Consider the following 24,000-nt stretch of genomic DNA (forward strand, 5'->3'; position numbering starts at 1 on the left):
AACAGTCATTATTAGTGCAGCTTTAAGAAAAGCTGTTGGCACCATATTATTAGTGGACTAACAGCAAAGCCACAAACCAAGTGTCCGTGAATCCAGTGGGGCATAAGTGGGACAGAAGATAGCCACTACTACTACTAGCTAGTTGGCCTGAAAGCAGATTTCCTTGGCGTTAGTACAGAAGCATTACATTCAAGCTACCTTACATGAAAGAGATGTGGCAGCTGGCGCAGATGTTCATAGCGGTTCAGTTCAGACAACACGGTCGTCAGTGGGGTCATCACCGAGTGAGGAAAGCCCCTGAGGTACCATGTGCGCATCTCAAACAGAGAATGAGTAAGTGAACACTTGAGAAAAGCCACATCTGACTATCAACTACCAACTTCCCCTTCTAATGTTTATGAGGCATATTGTTATAATGAATTATTAAATCAGGTAAAGCCAATGAGGTGGAACAAGCAATTACAAACTCAATCAAAAAGACGCTCAAATCTCAATCTGCACATTTGCATTAAAACAGGTTAGCAGCTGTACGTCATAACAGCGCTCTCTGGTATTCAATTTAATGGACCTGACTTTATTGTCCCACGTGGGCACATTTGTTCTGTAGGGCAAGGTTTAGAAGACAGCTTTGAAGAGGTTTTCAATATCCTTGAAAGTATCATGCCTTTGCTCTTTGTTTCCATCATTAGGCTAATGAGGCCTCTCATAACAAGATGATGATTTGAAGATGTAAAGAAAAAATATTCTTCCCCTGGAAAGCAATTTTCAGTAATGGCTGAGGGAAATAAATAAATAAAACTCTAATTATTAACAGAAAAAAATCTGTGTCAGTTTAAGGTGTTCAAAGCGGTCTCGTGTGTTGTTGGCAGGGCACAACCTCAGGTCCAAAACAGTTGTGAAGCTGCGTAACTTGTAAATAAATACAGAATGCAACTGTGACTATAATAAGGCCATTTTTTATTCACAAGAGAACATAGAAATTCAATATTTTGTGAAAACGAAGAGCTCAAGTCTAATTAGGTTTAGAAACAAGACTGAGTATAAAAAGAGCATCAAAGAAATAGCCTCTAAAAATATTGGAATGAATTTAGAATAATGTTTTATCACTATGAGAAGAATTTTATTTAATCATTTATGTTACAATAACATCAAAATATTCAGAAAATTGGAAGAAATCTCTGTGTGCAAGGGACAAGGCCACCGTTCACCCTGCTATCCACACATGCAGGCAGGGACCGCTGGTATGAATGGGCTGACAGGACTAAGCCCTCCTATCTTTTTCAATAAAAAATAAATATATTTATATAAATTTAAAATAATCTTAGAACAGATTACTTAAACGCTGGTGTAACGAAGTGCAGCAACAACACCAAATAGTCAAAAGAAAAAAAACCCCCACAGGATTTAGCTACATTGGCTTATTGACTATGTGCACGTTAGCATATGCTACTTCCGGTGCGGAAACTCCTGTGGGGAGCTTTGTTTCCGGTGTCCTATTCGCGCCCTGTTTACTGTCTAAAACAAGTTAAGCAAATGAATGAATCAAGCGGCGATTTACATGTCTATAGATGTCTCGGGCATTTACCCAATATATCTGTAAATGATGTTCATCGACTTGTCGATATTTTTCCCCCGCGCCTCAGAGAAAAAGAGAAAAGGGATTCAAATGTTATATTTCTCAGCTGTCCGTCGTTTATCGTGGGTGTTATGTTCTAAAAATAACCAGCGATAGGTGAAATCAAGTAGCCAATTTTATTTTTTGACGGTGCAAAACGTTTCCTGGACATCGTGGACATACAGTACTGCACTTCAGAGTCACACTGCAGCGATTCTGTACTGTACAGGAGAGAGGTCACGGAGGAGATCGTCTGCAGCGATCAGGACGCAGGACACAATGTGATGTAAAAAAAAGCATGCAAACTTGCACTAAAAAAATCTGTGAAACAGCGAGGTGAAAGGTGAACCGCGTTATAGCGAGGGACCGCTGTAATTTTGAAGGTAAGTCACAACATACCCTTCGTAAATACTAATGTATAGAAACCCTTACCAGCAATCATTCATTTTTTGTGTAGCTTTTTTCACGGTTTGTTAACATGCTGTGTAGGTGTGTACTTGACTAGCTGATCTCGACATAACAGGGAAACATCTGGTTTGACTATTCTTCACCTGTAGTTTGAATGCTGAACATTTGCCTGTTTAGATCATGAGACCAGTCACTATACAGAGATGTGCTTCTGAATGTGGACGATGTGTCTTCTGCTGCAGTGATGCAGTTCTGCTTGTGTTGAGTGATGTAAACAATTAGATTTTTTATGACACAGCAGTGGTGAGTGTTCCCACCTTCTGCTCTTTGTAACTTAACGCAATCTTTCCGTTTTCGAGTTTTGGACATGATTTTGGAGTATATCTTCGCAGTAGCGATTGACCGCAAAGTAAAGCTACCGGAAATGCACAACCCCATATCCGGTCTCAAACCAGGAAGTTAGCATTGTTTTTTTTTGTTTTTTTTTAATACGTTTTATTGACAAAGCACAAAATACAGATATACAAATACAAAATAGCAAACACAATGTCAGGGGGTTCGTATAAAAAAGCAAAATAGACAGTCAATTATAGAATCACATGATATTGAACAGGGAACATAGGTTTATGGTTTTGACAGCTTTTTGATTTTGAGAATGTTGTATGGTTTTAACATATTGTTTGGTTTCATTTAAAAAGTACCGAAAGGATGGTTTTGCGTTAGAAAATTTCGACTTATGTATATGAAATTTAGCCAATAATATCAATAAATTAATCAAATAAAATTCGTTTGCCCTGTGCATGGGGTACTTAAAGAAACCGAACAATATTTTCTCGTAACAAGGAGAGAACTCAGAAAAGATAAAGGAAACAACAAAAACACAAAATTCAGGAAGTTAGCATTGTCTCGTGCACATAGTCAATTCTCAAAGCATATGCACCGCAGCATCAGCTACCATTCATCTTCATGGAGTAGTGAGTGACAGGCGTCAGGTCACGGCCCCTTAATTTGCTGTTCAGCCCAGAGGCGGGAATTTTGGCGAACGAGTGACAGGAAGCGAAATCAATATGGCGGCAGCGACGAGCGTTAGCATAACCGAAGTGGATTATTTACTTAGTTGTATATTTTCTTCTATATCTTTGGACGAAAAGGTTAAGAGACTGGGACCACATCATCGAAACGATGTTCAAATAACACAAACGACAGAATCGTAAAGTTTGTGTTATGTGGTTTCAACGAAAGGACTAGCTAACGGAAAGCAGGAATTCACTTTACTGTGTCCCATGCCTGCTTTTTGGAGGAGACACAGCTTGAATTCAACAAGGAATTGTGGATTTGAAGTATTTATCTGACAATATTAGGAAACATGAATGAAGCACAAGTCACATTGGAAATAGGGTAAAGTTAACATCGCCTGCCACCTGGATGAAGGACACCGCATTGCTTTAGACTCTAAAGCACTTGGTGTCGTTTGACTTCAACGACAGGGTGATTAACATGTTTGCATCCCAGAAAACTCGATGTTGTGATCTTCACTTTAAATAAGGTAAGCCGACCCCCTCTCCCCTTAAAATAGGGTAACATACTTCTTTCCTGTTGCCTCTTACCCATCTTTAAAGATCAATATTTTCCTGCTGTAGATACCAACTCCTTTTGTTGGTGATGTGTCATTTAAGTCAGTATGTTGTAAAATAGTTGTGACATTGTAATTGTAGTCTATTGGCAGATTTTACATTTTTAAGTACATCCCTGGCAAATTCAACAGAATTTGAATAGATTTTCCTGGCATTCTGCTCATTCAGCCGTCATTCCATCCTTCTTGCATATTTTGTTTTTCTAAAAACAAAAAAAGGGCTAATGTGCACAGAAACAACCTAGTCAAAAGGTGTGTGAGAGTGTGTGTGCGCCTGGGAATATGGGTATTCCTCTATATAGTTTTGTTAGTGTTGCTTTGACAAGGTCTTGTGGCTCTAAAGTGGCATCAAGGATGTGATGTCAATATATATATAAAATAATATATTATTTTACAGTAATCAGGCTATATTTCACAAATGCAGTAACATCTGCAAACAGCAGTTCTGGGCGCTTGTGGTAGTTTATTTGACCTGTAAATTTACAGGTGCATTGTGGGATTTCTAACAGTTGTGACTGGAGGCATTTCCAGTGGCAGGAAGTGACTTATTTGGTTCAAATGTTATTTCAATATTTTACTCTTCATGTTTTTCTCTCTTCTCAAAATGAAAGAAATCAGAAGAATAGTGTTTCTGTTGGTCTGAATAAATGATAGCTTCATGCAACTGCGTTTATGGAGACGCTTGTTTATCTTCCCCTCAACTTGTAATTTCAGTGGCTGTTTGAGAGTGAAAAACTCCACTGTGCATGGGGAGGAACTACTGAGGAGTGGAGGAGAGACAGGTGAGCTATTTTATTCATAAAATGTTGTGTGAACAAACAAAAAAACCCCACAGAAAGCAGATGTTGTGGCATAAGAACAGAACAGGGAGAATAATCCCAGCTGTTGTTTCCCACACCAGCAGCACTAAGCATGTTGTGTTTGGGCCACACAGTTTAGTTAACTGCTCTGCACTGCAGAGCTGCTTACTTCATGCTTTTCCTAATTTGACCAGCTACACGGTCAGCAATCTAGGAGCCGTCTTTGATGTGGAGTTTTACAGGGATTCATCTCATGTGAATGCATAAATCTTGGAAGAATGCACTTTGATGCATTGTTTCTGTATTTTTCGTCTTTAAACGAGTCTTCTTCCATGCACGGGTTTGATAACCACCGTCAGAGGACACAGTGACAAAGTTTTGCTTCCGGGCGGGGGCATGGCCTCTATTGGACAGAGGGGGTTGTTCCATTTCAAATCAACCAAGCCTTCTGCTTGACCATCGATTTGCATAAATAATTTTGAACATTTATGATTGCTGTGAAATTTTGGCTTCATATATCAAATAGTTTTCAAGATAGATTATTTTGAAAAGTTGTTTATTGACACACTTCCTGTTTTTCACACATTGAAATCTGAGGCAATGCTCGAACACGAATATTTGAGAAACTATTAAAAGCCTGAACATTTCACTGGTCTCTCTCACCATCAACGAGAATCAGGATCTGTAATTTGGGACAGACACTACAAAAAAAATGTCTCAGTACTGGCTAGTTAAAAGATGGAAAAGTTCCATATTTGATCACACACTGATTAAAAAAAATGTTTAAGTGTTGCGATGATCCAGAAGTGTGCCACAGCAGCAGCTTTTCAACCAAAACACACCACCTGGGAGCCTGTGACTCACTGTACCCACTGAGACTGTGTACACTCTGTAATTAGTGTATTTTAAAGGCTCGTTATTGGTCATGCTGTGATAGTCAGTAGTGTGTATGAACAGATCTGTGTGTTTGAACCTTCTATGTGAATTTATTTGTACACAAAAAAGACAAAAAACCTTAAGTAAGAAGCAGTGAGATCTTAAATCAGTTAAATTAAATTCTTAGCACATGAAAATTACAGTAATTTAAAAAAAAAAAAACAGAAAAGTGCAACAAAAAACCACTTCCTGGATGTAATCACTTATGGGTGTCTTCTTATAATTGCAGTGTTTCGCAGCTTGGGCTGATGGATCCAGGTAAAAGTCTCATCGAGATTTAATTTTCCAAGAGAGACCTGGCCGTCATGGAAGCAAAGGTTACAACAAATACAACATACCAACAGAAGAAGCGAGCACAATTTAAAGCAAAAGTACGTTTCCAGTTTTACTGGGAAACTTGTGAGTATTTTTCAAAGATCAACCCCACACTGCTCTCAGGGACTATTTGTGTAGTTGTGGAAAAGTTGTGACACTGAACTGGTAACATTTACAACTGATCCTGATAATTATTGTCACTAATGTTTATATTGCTATTTTGAATAATCTCATCAATGTTTATAAAGTATGCTTTTATCCTTTGCTTCTTATTCTATTTTTCTTTTACTCTTACTGCATTGTGGGTTTCAAATGATAAAGCCTTCCCTGTCTGCTTAGACTTGAATCTGCTGTAGTCACTGTTTTATCTGTAGGGTAGGTGTGCAGAGAACTTAATGTGTGCCCAGCCTAACCCTCCTTTACCTTTTTGTGCTCCCAAATCCATACGCTGGTAACACTTACATCTCTTTTAAAAACCTGCAGCCGACTCCTTGGACCTGGGGAGCGTTTCGTGTCAACACGTCTAAGAAAAGAGACTGCAATGCTGCAGTGTTTCATTCTTCACTGTATTCACTTGCTTCTTTCTTCAAAATGTTGGTATCGCAGTCTCTGTTGCTTGTTGAAGTATTTTGTGCATGAATGCTGACAGATTTTGGTACCTGCTCAAAGAAGGTCAAATAAAGCTTTCAACATGGTTTTTGCTCGTTGTTCTGTTGGCCACAAACTTATTGAGTAACATACTTGGTTATTTTAAAAATAAATAAATAAATAAATAAATAAATAAATAAATAAATAAATAAATCTTGATTTCATTTATTTATTTACTTGTTTATTTAAACCCCCCCCCCCCCCAAGCTTGATTAAAGCAAGTTACTTATATTAGCTATTCAGATCACCCAATAGTGCTCATAAACATCACCAGGACACTAACCACAAGAAGATAAACTACCTAAGCCAAGGAGGTGACGACATGTCAAAGCAGGTGTTTCCTGCCAAGACATGAACAAGTACACCTACCTTCTGCATCTTCCACCAAAGTTGATTGTTACTGCCTGAATCCATAGGGTGACCTGAGCCTGAGAAGTGGTGCTAGAGCACAGCCACAGGGGGGATGGTTTGTAGGTTCCAGTTCCATCTTCAGCTTCTTAGACTTCCTCCAAGATAAAGATCTTCTGACTCGCTTTGTTCTTCTGAGTGGGGGGTTGTGATATTACCCCCACTGTTCTGGCGTCCTGACTCCTCCTTGCCGTAGCATATGTAGCACTTTCTAGGTCTAGGACCCTACTGGATACAGACACCCCAGGCAGGAATCGAACTTGTGACTCCCACTACAAAGATGTGTAGTCTTACCACTACGCTATCCAGCTGCTGTCCATGAATGTATCTATGGTCCCTCCTAAAGTCCAAGGGCCCTGACGTCAAAATTTTAGACCCCCCCTTTATGTAAGCACATACACCCAGGCTTTCTGCTGTGTAGCTCGGGGCAAGAGACCAAAAATGACCAGTAAAGTCTTCCTTGCAGGATCCAATAAAGAGCAGTCATGTCGGAGGTGATGTGATGACATCTGATAAACAAGAAGTCAAGCTGCTGCTGTTTGAACTAGCTCAAGGTGATATACTTGTTTTATAGTGCTATGCTCTCACTTGTATTCTGTATGCTGCTTTTGCTTCAGCTTATTTTTTTTTACCATCTCATCTTCCCAAGGTCAAAACTACTCGAGGCTGAAATTGAAATTGTCACAATATTTTAAGTATTACTATTCGAAATGTAATTTGAAACGCACGTTGAAAAGCTTGTATCCAACCTGAACTTTAAATTAGGTTTCTTTTTAAAGAATAAATGACAGGAATGCATGGATCTGGACTGCTTTTTATTAATGGGTCAGGCTGCTGCTGCTGCTAGTGTTGTAATGGGGTGGGGGATATTATCCTGGCACACTCTGGGCATCACAGCCTACCTGAGTACTGTTGCTGACCACGGTGAACATCTTCTGACAGCTGCTTCCAGCAGGACAACGAACAATGTCATAAAACTGAAACTGTCTCATGAACATGGCAATGTTCACGGCAGTGTACTCAAATGTGCTCCACAGTCACCAGATCTTTTGGTAAGTAACTACAAACGATTATGAGGCTGCAAAATGAATACAAATGGGTTCAAAGAGACAAAATGAGCACAGATGGAAAAACAGTGCAAAGTAACACAAAATGAAACAAAGAGACTTAATAACCTTAAAGAGATGCACAACAACAGCAAGGCTAAAAACTCATTTCATCTTTTAGTCTAGGTGAATTCTCTCCTGTTGTCCCAAAACTCAAGACATACTCTGGCACCTCAACAAAGACTCGAGCGTGGCTCTCATGCGGAGATGCCCGGCATTACTATGTGGCAATGACTTGCAATTTTTGCAATTGCATTTTTTTTCTTGCTGTGATCAAACACAGAAGATATAAAAAAACATGCTAATTAACGACTTTCATGTAGTTTCTCACCCAGTTTGTGAGGTTAAAAGGAACCCTGGTGCTTTTGTCCAGCTCAGTTTGGTGAAAACCAGAGCGACTGGTCTGCACCACCACCAAGTTTGCACTTAGAGTTGGCAGTGATTTTGAAATTAATTCTACAATTAGTTTTTCAGAACGGTGTTTTGCACACTAATCTGTCAAATGGAGATTGTTGTCATCACAACCTAATGGTCTTTGTTAGTCTTCCTGGACCTGGTAACTCCAGCAAAGAGCGTCTGAGCCAGACGGATCCAATATAAGCTGCTTGACATCTCTGGCCACTTCATGACTTTTTAATGTCTTCTATTCCGTTTCTATTTTATAATTCAGGAACACAGCAGTACACTAAAGGGAGGTGTCATTAAGGTGTTCAGTTTGTAGGACGACTGGCTTTTGACTCCATCTACTGGTCATTTGCTTGGCTCTCATGTTTATATGTATATACTGTATCTCCAGGAAGTGAAGGAAATAAAAGAAATATGCAGTAACGATATGCAAATCGGAAGTCACTTCAAAGGAGAGCGCGTGGAGTAGGCAGAATAAAAAATCAAAAATAATGTCCGGTCCTGGCGAGCGAGACCAAAGACTTGAGTGTGCTCTCATACTGAGCGGTCTGCCTTTCCTCAGGTGACACTTCTGCATTCTCACAGCAGACATCACAGAGGAAACGCAGCAGTTCTCTTCCCCCTTTGCTGTGCTGCCGCGTGCCCTGCTCCACCCGCCAACGCACCATCAAAAATTCAACAAGCATGGCATGGAACCAAAAGTGGAACATGGCTCGTGGTGAGGGGGGAAAGGCACGGAGGAAGAGATTAGCACTGGAGAGGTGGGGAAGGGGGTCTTACAGTCAGAGTAATGTATTAACAAAACCCCGCGGTGAGCAAAGCCGGTGACATGTGGGGAGGTTTTTTTTCCCCCCTCACAGACATCAGTGGAAACTAGTAGGAGTTCAATTACAAAGAGTCTTACAGGAGCACTCATTACCTCCTCCAAAAATCCAGAGGTGAAGCAAATTACTGCCTCAAGAAAGGAAATGTATTAATGCAGATACCATTACAGCTCTGATTTAAACCATGTGAAGCACTTAAAAGCATCAGACACTGTTCCTGTAACACCTGACTGACATTTCCTGGAAAAGTATCAACACAAAAGATGCATTTCATAGATCTGAGAATGAAGTGCTCGTGAGTCAGTGGCTTTTAGACACGAAAAAAAAAAAAAAAAGCAGTGCTGCCCTTTCATTTAAAGCAGGGGTGTCAAACTCAAATACACAGTGGGCCAAAATTCAAAACTGGAACAAAGTCGTGGGCTGACAATATTTATTGAAATATATTTATTCCTCCAGATATAAGAATGAATCTTTTCTTATGGACTCAAACACGTTTTGCTGAAAAACTGAATATGGAACAAGCAAAGCTTAATACTAAACAATATATATATTAGCTGTATAATACCAGTAGGCCAGCTCTGATAGTAATTTGGTATGGCTTCGCGGGCCAAATGTAATCTATGATTTAAAGGGTAAAAAAAAGGGCTTTGTTTCTTAAACTGGATCCAATTGTGAACCAGTCCGTCTAGAGGCAGGTCTAGACACCAAAGACAGCAGAAATGACATCCCTCCATCAAGTCCTGCTGGCATCTTGGGGTCTTGAAACAAGATATGAAATATCGGCGACTGAACCCATAAAGTCATCTGGAAACTGTTTAAAGATTTTAGAGCTGAGGGATATTTTCCCATGGACTTCTATTAAGCTGCCTCATGTGACATTATGTGGACATTGGATGGAGGATACAATGAAAGCTGTTTAACAGGGAATCACTGAGCGATCTGTAGGCCTGGATTACTGGGACATTAGCAATCAGTTTCCCAGCTACCACTCATAACCAGTTGGGGAAAACTCACTTTTTCTCTCAGGACTGGTGGTTGTGATTTACAACAAAACTCCTAAAGCTCATGGAACAGGTAGCCTACCTTTAAGCTGTGTAAAATGAACAGACTCGAGCTTTATTTTTTAAAACTTCATGGCAATAGTTTTATTAAGTTACGAAATCAACACATTTAAGAAATTTAACTATATACATTGGTTCTAATGTGTGGATTAAAAAAAAGACAAAGAAGCTTGACACATCAAGCTAATACATCATACAGACGCTGAATTTCACATAGTCATAAATAATGATCAAATTATAATTACAAGCTTATATCATCCTCATGAGTGAGGGGATGATTTTAAGAAAAATCTCCCAGGATTTATTTGTTCGTGTCAAGAATGAAGAACACGTCACTGAATTCCTCTTAAATATCGCGAAGCTGCGCTATAAATTACATCAAGCATACCCACCATGTGTTCCATGGGAAACAGAGAAAAAGGCAATGGTTTAAGAAATCATTTCTCATGAACGACTGGTAAGCCTTAAAATAAACTTTGAAGCGGTTTCAGTAAGGTCATTTACAACAGGTAAGAGAGGCAGGGTTTTACCCATAAAGCAATCAAATAATGCTAGCATTTGCTAATTTGTTCAAAATGTACAGAAAACGAAAAACAGCAGTGCAAAACGCTTCAGTCGCAACCCCTAGAGGCAAGCACCACAGTAAACAACTATGCAGGATGCTGGACATCGTAAAGTAGTGGCCTTTTAAATACAGAAAACTAGTGTTGAAACATTTTGCACAGCTCTGATTCCAGTGGCATGACTGAGTTCCTCAGTGTTCTTCTTTGTCTCGGCCTCTCTTTTCCTTTTCGTCTTGCAGAGCGGTGCCCAGCTTCTTGATGAGTACTGACAGCACCTTGTCCAGTGGGTCCATCACACCCCTCTGCAGCCATTTGGGAATTGTAGTCCTGGCATGGTGGAAGCCCAGTTTCTGTAAGATGTAGTCCACGCCAACTGGGTCGATCTTCCGACCCGTCCAGGAGATGAGCCTGAAGGTAGAGGTGAAGTTTAAGCATTGCTAAAGGTGCATGAAAAGACTCCCTGTTGCTGCACGTCTCTTTCCATTAAAGGATTTGCTTCTTCCTTTTGAATCTCAGAGGGGAAGCTGTTGCTTTGTACAAAGATATTTCATATAAAGATTCAAAAATATTCTTTTTTTTAAATTAAAATCTTTGTTCTTTCCTGGATTAATGAAGCAAAGTCTTTGTGAAGGGACTAAGATGCTTCATTTATTTAGTGTTTGTGCTGCATTTGTACAAATTCACAAAAGACTAACGATTAGTAATTATGAACTAGCATCTGAAAAAGGCTAAGGGGGTTAATAAGAGATACTGCACTGCAAAGTTATTGCTCATCCTGTACAGGCCATTTGTGAAATTATACCTCTGTTCATTATTTTTTGATAAAGCTTATCGTTAGGGCTGATCGGGTGACCCTTAACCATCCCTTAGTTACGCTGCTACAGGCTCAGGCTGCTGGGAGACTTCCCACTGAGCATTTCTTCTCTACTTCTGCATGTCATTAACTTTGGTCTTCTCTCTCCTGAAGTTTGAGTTTGGTCCTTATTTTTTCCTCTTCTTGCCTGAGCCTGCCTCTGCAGGACATTTCTTCCTGTGATAAAGGAGTTCTTCCTTCCTGCAATCACCTGCAAGTGCCTTCTCAGAGGTCGTCTGTTCGTGAGTCGGGTTCTCTCTATGATACTGTCTTTTTCCTACTGTATTACTGGGGCTATTAATCATACAGCTATAAATTCATTGATGTGAATCTAATTTTTAACTGGCTCCACCTAAACTAGCATCACACATTTCTTCTCACATATAGAAGAGTTACTAATATTAGTAAAAATCGATATATAACATTTAGATAACCAAGCACTGACAGCGCATCTTTCTGTTCATTTCAAAACTTGCATTTTTAATGGGCTAATTGCACTTTTACTTTTTACAACCCGGCTCATTAAATAGCTCATCGGCATCTCTGTGGAATCGAAAATATTCAAAGAGTCTTTACAAGATGATAAAACCCACAAAAATCCAACAAACAGAACAAAAGTAGGCCATAATTGGGGCTCAGCTGTTCCACATCTTGGTGAAACGGCACAATCATTTCTTGATGGTTTCCAGCACAAACACTAACTAAACAGAAAATGAAAGCAATTTTTTAAACCTTTGCTGCATTGTTTGTTTTTGTTGGTTTGTGCAATCATGTTTGCTTTGAGAACAAACTCGTAGAAAAAGATGCTTTTTATTTTCTCCTCTAACATTTTTGAGTGAGCTTTAGGACTCCTGCTCATCATGTGAAAGTGTGCATCTTATAATAACAAACAGATGCTGAGCTGACCTGAGAGTCGGCTCCAGGTGCCAGGTGTTGCACATGAACTCCCTCCAGTCCACCGTGGTGTAGTTGATGCTGTCGTCCTTGTCTTTATCCGCGGAGCTTTCATCGTGCAGGGCGGTGGGGCTCTTCTGGCCGGGCCGAGGTGCGAACATCCGCGGGGCAAAAAGAGCTGAGAACACCGAGGGAGAGAGGCAATCAGGTCTCTGCTTTGAAACGCTCCAGTTTTCTCTTTTAGCACATTCGTGAACAACAACATCAGAGCACAACATAGATGCGTCCTACTTCAATTATTCAGAATTAATCAAATGTGTGAAAATCTGAAGCGCTCGCAGTGCTTCTCTTTCTACTTTGCTGCAGAATCAACAGAACAAAGTCACGGCTGTTTTAATTGTGGTGATGAAAGCGAGGTCGCCGGCATAAAGAGTGCTAATTTGTTCCTTTGTGACGACTTGAAACCCATTAGGATGCTGCGCGCGTCGGGCTCCCTGACCTGGCTGCTGTGTGTGAAAGTAACAGCGTGTCACGCTGCTCCCAAAAATTTGTCCCACAGCACGCGGACAGCTTCACAAGTACAGAGACAGACAGATGTGCTTAATCTTGTGGTCTTCTCCTCCGATGGCTTGATGACTCATATTCTTGACAGACTGTACAATGCTTGGAACTCTGGAGGGTGTTTTTTTCGTGACTAGTTGAGTCATAAATTTGTGGGCAGTTGAAATGAATAAACATTGTTGTTGGGGTTTTTTTTTCTATTCACTGAAAGACTAACATCGATGAGTAACATGGAAAAAACAAAACCTTTCTCTTTCTCCTTTAGATAGGCCGACACCATGTCGTGCAGGAACATGATGAGCTCGGCATCCATGGTGACGCAGATGTGGTCGGTGAACTCTGTCACCACGCTGCACTCCACTTTGGGTTTGCTGCTGGAGTCTGGAACAAATGAAAACACAGAGATTGGATTTGTAAGGTCATATTTAAAAAAAAACAAACAAAAAAACCCAAGAAAATCAATTTCAGCAAACACATCGATGTAGAGTTAGTACGACCTTTGGTTTCCTACATACTTGAGAATATTATGCAACTCAATGGGATAATCTCCTCGCTCTTATTTTGAAGTTTCCATTGCTGCTGACTGTGTGAGTCCTCGGTGTTACTCAGATTGACTCTTTGTTCTTTGACAAAGAAAATTATGATTTTTTTTTTGTGTCAGCATGAATTTGTAAGTAATGTTTTTCAGTAGGGAGTATAATTTGTGTTGTCCAGGCAAAGTGGGAGATATGTCACCATAGCAACTACAAAAACCAGATGTGTAAGACGCAGCAGGAACCTAAACCTTGGTTGTTTTCCCCTAAAACTAACCTGGGAGGTTTTAATCCTTAATCTCAACCAAGTTTTAATGTCTAAATTGAACCAAGTAATTCATTTAGAATTAATAACTGAGTCGGGTATGAATCCCTCCAACCTCCAAATGTGGATAAGGACAAAAATGAAATACAAATAATAGTACAAATTATGTCCAGAGACACGATGAAATAATTAAGTTCTTGTTCAGAAATACGAATAAACAGATTCGGGCTGCGACTATTAAAAAAAACAAAAACAAAGAAAACACTGCCACAAGACTGCGCTGGTTTTGCTCTGAAATTGCTTTGCAAGCTAGACGGGCACTAACAAGAACCTGCAGCAGGGCGAGAACTGGTTCACGGTCACAGGAATCTGAGGCTCGCGGAGCAAAGCGAAGGGCTGCCGTCACTTCCTGCAGTGCAAGGCGGAGCTGGGATGCAGATGCTCCAAACAAGAGGAGCTGATTATTTGTTGATTTATTAATTTATTTAAGGAAGCGCAGGTAATTTTATAAACACTCCCATACTCCGAGTGTGATCCCAACAGTTCATTTACAGACTTGTGTGAACTAAAACATCACAAAAAGCTCATTCATTAGCAGATTGTTTTTATGGTGTTACTGTCACCTACCCGTTAGAGAAGGTTCATCCGGATCTTGTACGTGAATTGACTTAAAGTCCAGCTGCATTCTGGGTAGTGCAAAGATGGTCTCTGTTTCGTGGTTGTAGCTGGATGTGCTGCGGAAGCTGCTCAGCAGACTGGAGCTCTTGGCAGCCGATCCGCTCTCTTGGTTGTTGGCCTCGACGTTCCTGAGCAAGTTCAGCTCTGCGACAGGAGATAAAACACGTGGGAACTCTTTTCCTGAGTTTAAGGTCACGCTCACGCTCTGCTTTTCCGCTTTGTTAAATGCTATCTCCACCTATTTTACATTTAAGATAAGACGCGGCTGCTGCGCGGTGGAGAGAAGAGAAAATTTCTCCTTTTAGTCTGAGCTGTCTCGAGTGAAGAAAAGGTTAAAGTCTGAAGCAATCTTTTCTTCCCCAGATACCCCCAGTTAACACTTCTAGCCTAGTAAATCAGTTCTGAAGCTACTTAAGGCTACGAAATTCATTTTTTCCTTCCTTTCGGTTTATCTTCTACTAGGTTTACGTCACTGATTAAAGAATACAGGATGTTTGATTTGCAACAGTCCCAAACTGGCTTTCATCAACATTTGAAGTGGTTGCTCTTCCCCCCCTCCCAGCATGCTCGTATGACATTAAAGCAGCATTTGGTCCCATTAATTGATCTTTTTGTTCTCACTCGGTCTCAAGAATCCTAATGTGACCAATGGCTAAAAATGAATTCTGTGCAGCCGAACTTGATGTGAGACTAATCGAGTGAGTATATTCTAAACTTATAGTCCAAGTATGAAGTGAGATTCTCGCTTTGTTTACCTAGACTGTGTTTCCCTGCAGAACTAAAACAGATAAACACAAACACATCAATTCTGTGAGAAAAAGGGTGCGATCCTGGAAAATTCCCGTTTGATTTGGTTCACTCAGAGTGTGAAAGCTTCGTTTTAGAGACACCTGAATGCATTTTTGCACAGAACAATGACTCTGGATTCTGTTCCTCTTTTCTTCTATTGTCGTGACTGAGTTTGGAGGGATCTCTTCTTGGCTACTACAGACAGAAGGCACAATTATATCCAACTGAAAACTGCTCCCATATTCATGGAATAATCAGATTCCAAGGACAGCGTGAGCCAAGTTGATGACAGAGTTGAAGCGGACATATCCTGCACATTTCCAGGTCGTTATTTTAAATCTGGGGGTTTACTGGCATTAATCTGCATGATTTACAGATCCAAATTGATCCGATACTAGAGCTGGGCGATATAAGATGTTATGCTTGATGTTTTTTTCATTTCAGACGATAACGATATCTATCACGATATAAGCCAAATAACTATATTTGTAAGATTTAAATGTGCCGTTGCTCACAAGTAAAATGTGAAATAATCAGCAGCTTGTTTTGATTAAAATATTTATTTCCCATAATAAGTTCAACAGGGTAGATGTACTAAAGAAACATGAGACTTTTTCAGATAAAGGCAAATATTGCAAACTACACAAAAGGCAGCCGCTAAAGCGTTTAAGTTTCAAAATAGAACAAACGAAACAGACTAAATTGTCAATTCCACTTAGAAACAAAATATTAATTCTAAAAATAAATCTTAGTTTGTTTTACAGAAGAACAGACAAAACTGACTAACTTTTGTCAATATCAAATAAACTGAGAACTAAAAGGAAATTCTCAATCTCTCCTTGTTGTATAGCTCAGCTTTTCAAACACTTTTAACAGTTACTTTAGTCTGACAAAAGCGAATGACGAATTAGCGCTTCCAGTCAGAGACTGAGCATGCACCGCTTTATTGTATTTCCAGACTTGCTTTCGGCACATTTACAGTGCACGCTACTCTTTTTTTTGTCAGACTTGTAATAGCCGAAATACCTTCACACTACAGAACTTCTTTGGCTCTTCCGTTCGACAATCTCTCCGGCATTGGAACCATCATCTGTTTTCTCTTCGGTAACCTTCGCTCACGCTCTCGGTTGATTTTTCTGTAGTCGGCGCACTCATTTCCTCCATTACCGGGCGGCACGGCGGCTGGCTGAGTCCCAAACAAATACACATGTGCGGCTTGGCACTTGTGCTGTACGTAACAAGTCACGTGACGTGACACTGCGGCTGTGATTGGTTCGGCTCTGCGCTACTTAATTTGGATCGGCTGTTGTTGGGTTTTTTTTGTTTGTTTGTTGTTGTTTTGTTTTTTTTAAAAGAGGACAAGAGAGACTAGGTCTATCGCAATAGTTTAACTTTTCTATCGAGGAAAAGTTATTTCGCAACACATATCGTTATCGTTCTATCGCCCAGCTCTATCCGATACTTTAAGTTCAGCCTCAGGCTATTTAAGGTCCCCCATCAGCCCACGCTGACTCTGATTGGACAGCTCCAAAACCAAACCACAGTAATCAGATTCAACTGTTTCCCTGTATTTTCCAATCCCAAATATTTTCTTTTTAAATACGCGTTCAAGCCTTTCGATCCCAAATAAGCGAGCATCAACGGCCCACTGACGAGGCTTTCCACTAAACAAATGGGCACACATGAATGACACAATTTTGCTGAAATGTTTACCTTCGTTTCTCATTGCAGTGACGTAGCTAAACCATTCTTTGACAGTAGCAACACCATGTGGAGGGTTTTCATGTCGCCGTCGTGTGATTTTGGTTATGGTGGCCATTGGGCTTTCGAGAGCACCACACGGCTTCGTGACCATCGTGTTGTGGCCGAGATGGAAATCCAGTGTCTGCACGATGTAGGTAGAGTCGTCTTTTGAGCCTGTGTGTAACAGAAACAATTCATAAAGAGATGCACCTTTATATATTTAGTTTTGACCTGTTCATCAGGACTGAGCATCATCTCGACTGAATAATATTAATATTCACGAGTCCCTAAAAAGAACATTTAGTCTCACCATCCTCCCAGATTTTCTGTGCCTCTGTCCAGAAGGCGATGTTGGGCTCTTCCAGGTGGAACAAGGCCCACGACTTGGAGCGGAAGTTTGGCCCGTGGAAGCAGGCCAGAGTCATGTGATTGCCATGGAGGCTCATCGACCCGCCAAGCTGCACGGCATCCTCAGGCAAGGGCGTCTGGAAGAGGGAGATGTGGCAGCCGGCGATTACCTTCAGCACCCCGGGCCAGTGGCGGTGATGGGCCGCATCCATGTCTGCGTGACAAAGACAGTTAGGAGGGAAAATGAGAAGCAGGCGGACAAATGAATTCTGACTGGAACACGAGGCTTGTTGCTGGCGCTAACAGGATCAGATTTAGTGTGTCATGTTGTTTTTGTCCTTATAAAGCCCTCAATCTTTAAAATGTATGCTGCCTGTTTCGTTACTGATTATCTCATGAGCGAGGCTGATTACATTCAGTTGCTAAACAACCTTTTCAACTATTTGAAAAAGTTGTTTACAAATTAAGCTTATTAGAATTACAAATCATTTCACTTCCTGCAAGCAGCACAGCTTGCTGTGCGCGCCTTATTATGCTACAGACTGTGCTCAACATTCACCCAGCAGTATGGAACGAGGCATGCTTACAAAGCTCTGCAGCTCCTTTGTCAGTGTTGACGACGGGGGTTTTGGGGGGCAGGTAGGGGCCAGGGCCCCAGGTGGAGAGGGCCCGCTTGCTGGTGTCGAATTGCTGAGTGAAAAACTCCTGCAGCTTCATGCCGATCTTGATGAGGTCTGGTGTGGTGGACCGTGAAATGATCACCTGGAAAATGTCCCACTGCAGGTCTCCGTGGATGAAGATCTCACTGGAAGGAGAAAAGATGGGGAGGGAAACGGAGCAGATGAGTGAAAAAGGTTGTTGCAAGAAACAAAGGAAAGGAGAGCAGGCATAAATGGCTCACAGGTGAAAGAAAATGGCATATATTCTCGACATAATGTCGTGTAATTTGTGTATTCTTGTGTTCAAACTAGATACAAACACAAACCCTCGAGTCCAGACATAATTTTGTTCGGCTTGCCGAGCATTCGGAAACGTGGGCAATAAATGTCAGCAAATTGTCTGTTTTTCTTCATAACCCGCGATGCTTTGAAATTGTGCTCTCTAGTTAGTGTGCTTTGTGTTTCAACACTTCAGAAACTGAATACAAACCTCTTTGTAGAGAAAACATCTGCATTTCAAAGTACAGAGACATGGAGACGTGAAGCAGGCTAATCTCTGATGGCCACAAGAATGAAATGAATAAATGGCACTAAACATGACTCATCTAAAAGTGCTGTATTGATCGTGTTGTGCCGAACAGTGCAGTCACGCTGACATCATACCACACCTTTTCTCTGATAGGCTGGTGTCCACTGTACACAGGTTGACCTTCCATTCATCCTGCAGCTGCAGGTCAGCATTACTAAACACTCCCATTAGGATGCTGGAGCCCATGTAGTCCACTCGCGCCTCTGTGGAGCCCATGGTAATCTGGATCTTGTGGCTGGGCTGCTGGTTTGGATGCTCTGAGATGTGGGCTGCAAACCACACGATAGTAGTTACCAATGAGAGCGCACAAGCAATCCCATACCTCTCAACATCAAAATCAGTGGATTCTAGTAAGTAAGGACTGACTTCTTCTTCTTCTGGTTTACCTGTTTATTGCTGCTGGACCACAACACCAAGGGTGCAACCATACATAGCAGAACTCACACTACACATGGCTGCTTTGTATGGTGTCTGAGCATGATTGCCCTCCTCCACAGCCCTGAAAGCTTAAATTCACAGCTCCACAACCAACAAGGCATATCATCTAAAAATGGTGCTAACCTGTGTTAAGATATTCAACTGGCATTCATGAAAACGCTTTAGGCTTCTGGTAGGTACAAACCACAACTGGTACATGTCAATATGTTTGGTCTAATAATAGTTTTATAAAGTCACACACATCCAGCCACAGCTTCATGGCTTCAGTGTCTTTAAATACATGCTGAGATTGACTGTGAAGCCTCCTCTCAGATAAAAATGGCTCAGCACCTTGTTCTTATGTTTTTAGTCTATACCAAAGTTAAAATGATTCATTTTGCTGTAAATATTCGCTTTTGTGTCTATTTATAAACTATTGAAGGTGAACAGGCGAGAAGGTGACGTGTGCTTCACACACACTGTGGCAGATTTAGTTCATCTAGAGAGGACACCGAGTAGGGACGATTTCAGGCAACAAGTAATTTCTTTAGCTGACTGCATCTCAAGCAGAAGCATCAGTGATCAGTGCTTAGATATTAAACTCAATGAACAAAGATCTAATATGCAATCACTGATCACTTCATTAGTTACACTTTGCTAGGACTATGTTCGACCCTCAGAGATTTTGGTCCATACTGACATGATGGGCTCATACAGCTGCTTCAGATTTGTCATCTTTACATCCATGATTTCAGTCTCTACATCCCAAAGGTGTTCCAGTTTAGAGTTCAACAAATTTATTGTCAAGTTTAAGAACAAGCTAGAGCTGCATTTTATAACATTTTGTAATATTCTGCTGGATATAGCCATCAGAATATGGGCACAGTGTGGCCACTCAGGCAGGCTGTGTCACTGAAATGATGCTTAGGCTGTATTAAGGGGTCCATGGCGTGCCAACAAAATATCCTGCACATCATTACACCAGCAGCCGCAACTGTTGTTTTTAAAGTGGTCGTTTTATGATTTTATCCCAAAATCGAGACTGGTCACACCAGGCAACATTTCCCCAATCGTCTATTGTGCAAAAGTGAATTTTAGTCTCAGTTTATCGTTCTTAACGGAAAGAAGTCGCACCCAGTGTGGTCTTCTGCTGCTGTACTCCATGCGCTTTAAGAATATATGCTCATCTGCACATTTTGATTTTTTAACAAAGCTTATTTGAGATACTGTTGCCTTCCTGTCAGTTTGAAACAGTCTGACTATTCTCCTTTGACCTGTTGAAAGAAATGTTCATCATTCAATATTTTCTCCTTTTTTCAGACCAGCCTTTCTAAACTTCTAAAACACAGTTGTTTAGGAAACTCCCAGCAGATCAGCCTTTTCTGAAATACTCACACCAGGCTGTCTGACACCAACAGCCATGCTCCAGCCACCATCAAAGTCACTTAAATCCCCTTTTTATCCTCATTGTGATGCTCAGGTTCAACTTCAGCAGGTTGCCTTAACTATGTCTGCATGCCTAAATGCACTGAGTTGCTTCCAGCTTCCAAGTGGCTGCTGTATCTATATATTAGCCTATTTAAACATTAAATGTAATATATAAAATAAAATGCATTTTATGCCTATTTAGCAGAGTAAACATTTTTGTATGTGCATAATATTCCATTACTGCTCCCAGTGTTTTAAGAACTCTAGCACTGAACTTTGGCTCAGCTCCACATCCACAATTTACACTCTGTTAGAATAAAAGCTGCTAACGAGTTGGAGAAAAACACCAGATGTTTGAAAAGCTGATGCCTTGTTTACTTACAGACCATCTCCAGGGTGTTCACGTCTATATTGCCACCCACCACCCCGCCCTTGGAGTCGAGCTTGGATCGGCCGAGGCCGACAGACATGCTGATCTCTCGGTCTCGGTTGCTTCCGACAGAAAGTCGGCCCTGACTTTTCAGCCCGCTGGTCGTCCAGCTGCAGGGACAAACAACTGTGAGCGCTCCTGAAATGCTGCTGAATAATGTAGAAGGCTTCTGTATGAAACATAAATGACTCATCACAAGAAGTTTCCAAGGAATAAACACAGGTAACAGAGGAAGAAACGAACAGCCAGTTCTGAGCGCTAAACCCATTTTCACAAGTCAACATGTCAACTGTGTTTTCTAACGTGTCGTTGTGCGTTTCACCTTCATCAGTTTGATGTGTTATTGCCTTTTTGCTTATATCCAAGTGCAGCTATTTTGACAATACAATTCTCGCTTTAAATCCAGGCTGCACCCTTGCATAAAAGTTTTTATGAAGGAAGAATATCCTGAGCTCATAAATGATTTAATTAGAGCTGGAGAAGTGTACTGTCTTGCCTTGGTGAGAAAGAAGCAGAAGGTGTGTGTTGTTTGTGGAGCCCACACACTTCCACTGTGGAAGAGGGTTATTTTTTTAACTTTATGGAGACCCAGAGCTCATAAAACAGTACAGCCTTAGTTATGAGGGTGCTGTGTTTGCCACTGCTTCAGCATCATTTTCTGCACTTCAGCCTCAACCGTAGAGATCAGGGGTGTACTGACACCATATTGTGGTGAACGGTAAAATCCAGCAGTGCAGTAGAGTTAAACTGAACCCATAAGAGTGGACAATAAAGGGTGATAAGAAGTGCAGGAGAAGCACCCCAGAGGCATCTGTACACCAGTTTAACAGCTGTTTACTGCAGTAAAAAGGTAAATAAACAATGTTGGCTATGTTTTATTTAGACAGTAACATTCTTAAGTTAAATTTATAACTTTAGTTTTGCTTTTAGAGCTACAATGCATGATGAAGAGTGTTTTCCAGTCAGTAATTTACTGTTCAAGCGTGGAATCTTTCACTTAAGTCATTATCTTACACTAGCAAAAATTGCTACAATTAGATCAGCATGCGAGCAAAAAACTTAAGGATTCAGACCAATCTATAAGAGAGCTTCCAATAGCTTTTCTCCTCTTGGATCTTAATGATACCATAATAGGAAAGGATAATATAATGTGGACATCTCAGGCTCTCAGGAGGGAACTAAATCAGCTGGTTTCAAACCACATATGAACTGAGGGACTGCAACAGGGCCGGGTATAAGATAACTAAGGATTATATTGAAAGCAACTTTAAGTGTAAGGCTGGTTTCAATGATTGCATCACCCGTTAGGATACTAAAGAAAATACAGACCCTTGTAGTTGTAAATAGGCCTGATTTTGTCTGATGTGTGGCTGTGAAAATGCCTGGCTTTTCTGAGGCACTTATATGTTGTTGGCAATTGATTCTTGTTGAGATGAGATGAGAGTCTGTTGTAGCCATCGACAAGCGTTAAAGTGGGGCAGCCAAAAAATATACTTTGATTGAAAATCATGAGATACTTTCAGATGAAAGATTTTTATCTCTCATCCATTTAATTAGTGTTTTTCTTCCTTTAGTGCATAATCCCCCTGCTAATTCATTTTTAATGATATTTTGTGTTTGTTTTCCTAAAGTTTCTTTTATGTTCTTTTGATTTTAATGTTTTTTTTTTTCATGATTTGTGAAACTGGACAAGTGTGGCCAAGATATTCTATAAATGAAAATATAGTCAATAATTTTAAATCGCTTCTGTGTTTGAGTTACCAGAGTAACCATTAAATCCTAATTATTAGCACGTGTTTGCACAGCGTTGGATGCACTTACGTATTGTTTCCCATCACGTTGCTCATGTTCATTTGGACGGTGAGCAGCTTTAGGTTGATGGCAAACACCACCAGCGTCTCCCACGGCGACCCCTGCTGACCTGCTGCCTTCCCATTTTTACCAAATGAAGGAGTCGATGTTTTTGTGACTGAATCTAAAAAAACAATAAAAAAAAATAGGAAAAAATTAATTGCAGTTATTTTTTCTTCCTTATCTGGATTTTTGGGTGTGAAGATTCGTACTCCGGTAACAAAAGGCATTTAATGTTCCCCGTTACCTCTCCTTGGAGCGGAGGAGTCAGAGACGCTCCTGGTGCGACCAGGTGCAGGGGACTTGAGGTGCCCCAGGCTGCCTGGGGACATGTTGCTTCCGGTGGAGTGCTCCGAAAAGACGTTGGGGGACTGGGGCACGTGCTGCGTCCCGGTGCTGCCGTCCCACGTTCTCCAGTAAGCTTTCCGGCTGGACTCGGGGGACAGGTGATGGGTGACGTTTTCAGCTGAGTCAGGAGTGGCGGGGCCGGAAGCTGGAGCGAAGTAAAGGTTCGAAGAGGTAAGTAAAGGACACCTTTGTAAATGTCAACGTAAAGTGACTGCAGGAAATGTTTGCTAAAGGACTGCCAGTGAGACAGGATATTAAAAATGAAAAAAGGCTAAATGCACAGAGGTTAGCAGGTGGATGTTGGTGCTCATATCAGAATTTTTGGGGAGAAATGTTCACTCATTTCTGCACCGAGTTAAAGATTTTGTTTTTAGAAACCCATCTGAGAGGCAGTGCAGAGATTTATATAGAAGCCAACAATATCTCGCTTTAGTAAAAGCACATCAGTTTGTTGATCATTTCAAATAAAGATCAGCACTGACAGAAGCCTGGAAAAGCTCACTGTTCCCTGTGTCAGATGCCACATAAAAGCTGAAATTCTACAACAACTTAAAAGCCGGCAACGTAAACAACACACGGCCATCACAACACCCGAGTGCAACCGCTGAGCACTCACGTGGGAGGTTGATGGTTTGGTCCCCCAGGAAGAGGCGTCTGGCGATACTTCGACGATACCAGGCTCTCGGGAAGGCCAGGATCTCGCTCAGTCTTCTCATGTCGTACTTGAAGGAAGCCGAGCCGATGTCACACACAGCTGACGGAAGAATATCACATTAGTGAGCATGTGAAAGACTTCTTTATAAGACTGCACAGGATAAGGCCACAGTTCTAAAAGCTACAGGGGGAAAAGTATGCACTTACTCTCACAGATTGGAAAGACGTATTCTTCAGT

General features: G+C 41.0%; 1 protein-coding gene and 1 long non-coding RNA gene across 15 annotated transcripts in view; one reads left to right on the forward strand and one right to left on the reverse strand.

The window, feature by feature from the left end:
* The first annotated feature begins 2,738 nt into the window (after window positions 1–2,738).
* On the forward strand, window positions 2,739–7,459 carry LOC113012341 (uncharacterized). Of its 3 annotated transcripts, none has more exons than XR_003270684.1 (4): window positions 2,739–3,569; window positions 4,371–4,438; window positions 5,622–5,791; window positions 6,191–6,402. It is a non-coding gene; the product is annotated as an uncharacterized LOC113012341 (long non-coding RNA). The 3 variants fall into 3 exon arrangements; XR_003270685.1 differs by lacking the exon at window positions 6,191–6,402 and adding an exon at window positions 7,230–7,459 and having other exon boundaries at window positions 2,740–3,569; window positions 5,622–5,763; XR_003270683.1 differs by having other exon boundaries at window positions 2,963–3,569; window positions 5,622–5,763.
* A 2,799-nt stretch (window positions 7,460–10,258) lies between these two features.
* The window catches only part of kiaa1109 (KIAA1109 ortholog), a 72,881-nt gene continuing 59,139 nt past the window's right edge, over window positions 10,259–24,000 (reverse strand). For all 12 annotated transcript variants that reach the window (XM_026152434.1, XM_026152445.1, XM_026152443.1 and 9 more), the window contains 12 exons: window positions 23,725–23,862; window positions 23,008–23,253; window positions 22,731–22,884; window positions 20,862–21,019; window positions 18,714–18,903; window positions 17,974–18,191; window positions 17,349–17,600; window positions 17,009–17,212; window positions 14,456–14,650; window positions 13,277–13,411; window positions 12,482–12,647; window positions 10,259–11,130 (listed from right to left, as the gene is read on the reverse strand). In XM_026152434.1, the coding sequence (XP_026008219.1) occupies window positions 10,914–11,130; window positions 12,482–12,647; window positions 13,277–13,411; window positions 14,456–14,650; window positions 17,009–17,212; window positions 17,349–17,600; window positions 17,974–18,191; window positions 18,714–18,903; window positions 20,862–21,019; window positions 22,731–22,884; window positions 23,008–23,253; window positions 23,725–23,862 (2,273 nt within the window). In that variant the 3' untranslated portion in view covers window positions 10,259–10,913. The remainder of the gene's footprint in view (window positions 11,131–12,481; window positions 12,648–13,276; window positions 13,412–14,455; window positions 14,651–17,008; window positions 17,213–17,348; window positions 17,601–17,973; window positions 18,192–18,713; window positions 18,904–20,861; window positions 21,020–22,730; window positions 22,885–23,007; window positions 23,254–23,724; window positions 23,863–24,000) is intronic.

The sequence above is a fragment of the Astatotilapia calliptera genome, chromosome 19 (genome assembly GCF_900246225.1).
Source record: "Astatotilapia calliptera chromosome 19, fAstCal1.2, whole genome shotgun sequence".
NCBI lineage: Eukaryota > Metazoa > Chordata > Actinopteri > Cichliformes > Cichlidae > Astatotilapia > Astatotilapia calliptera.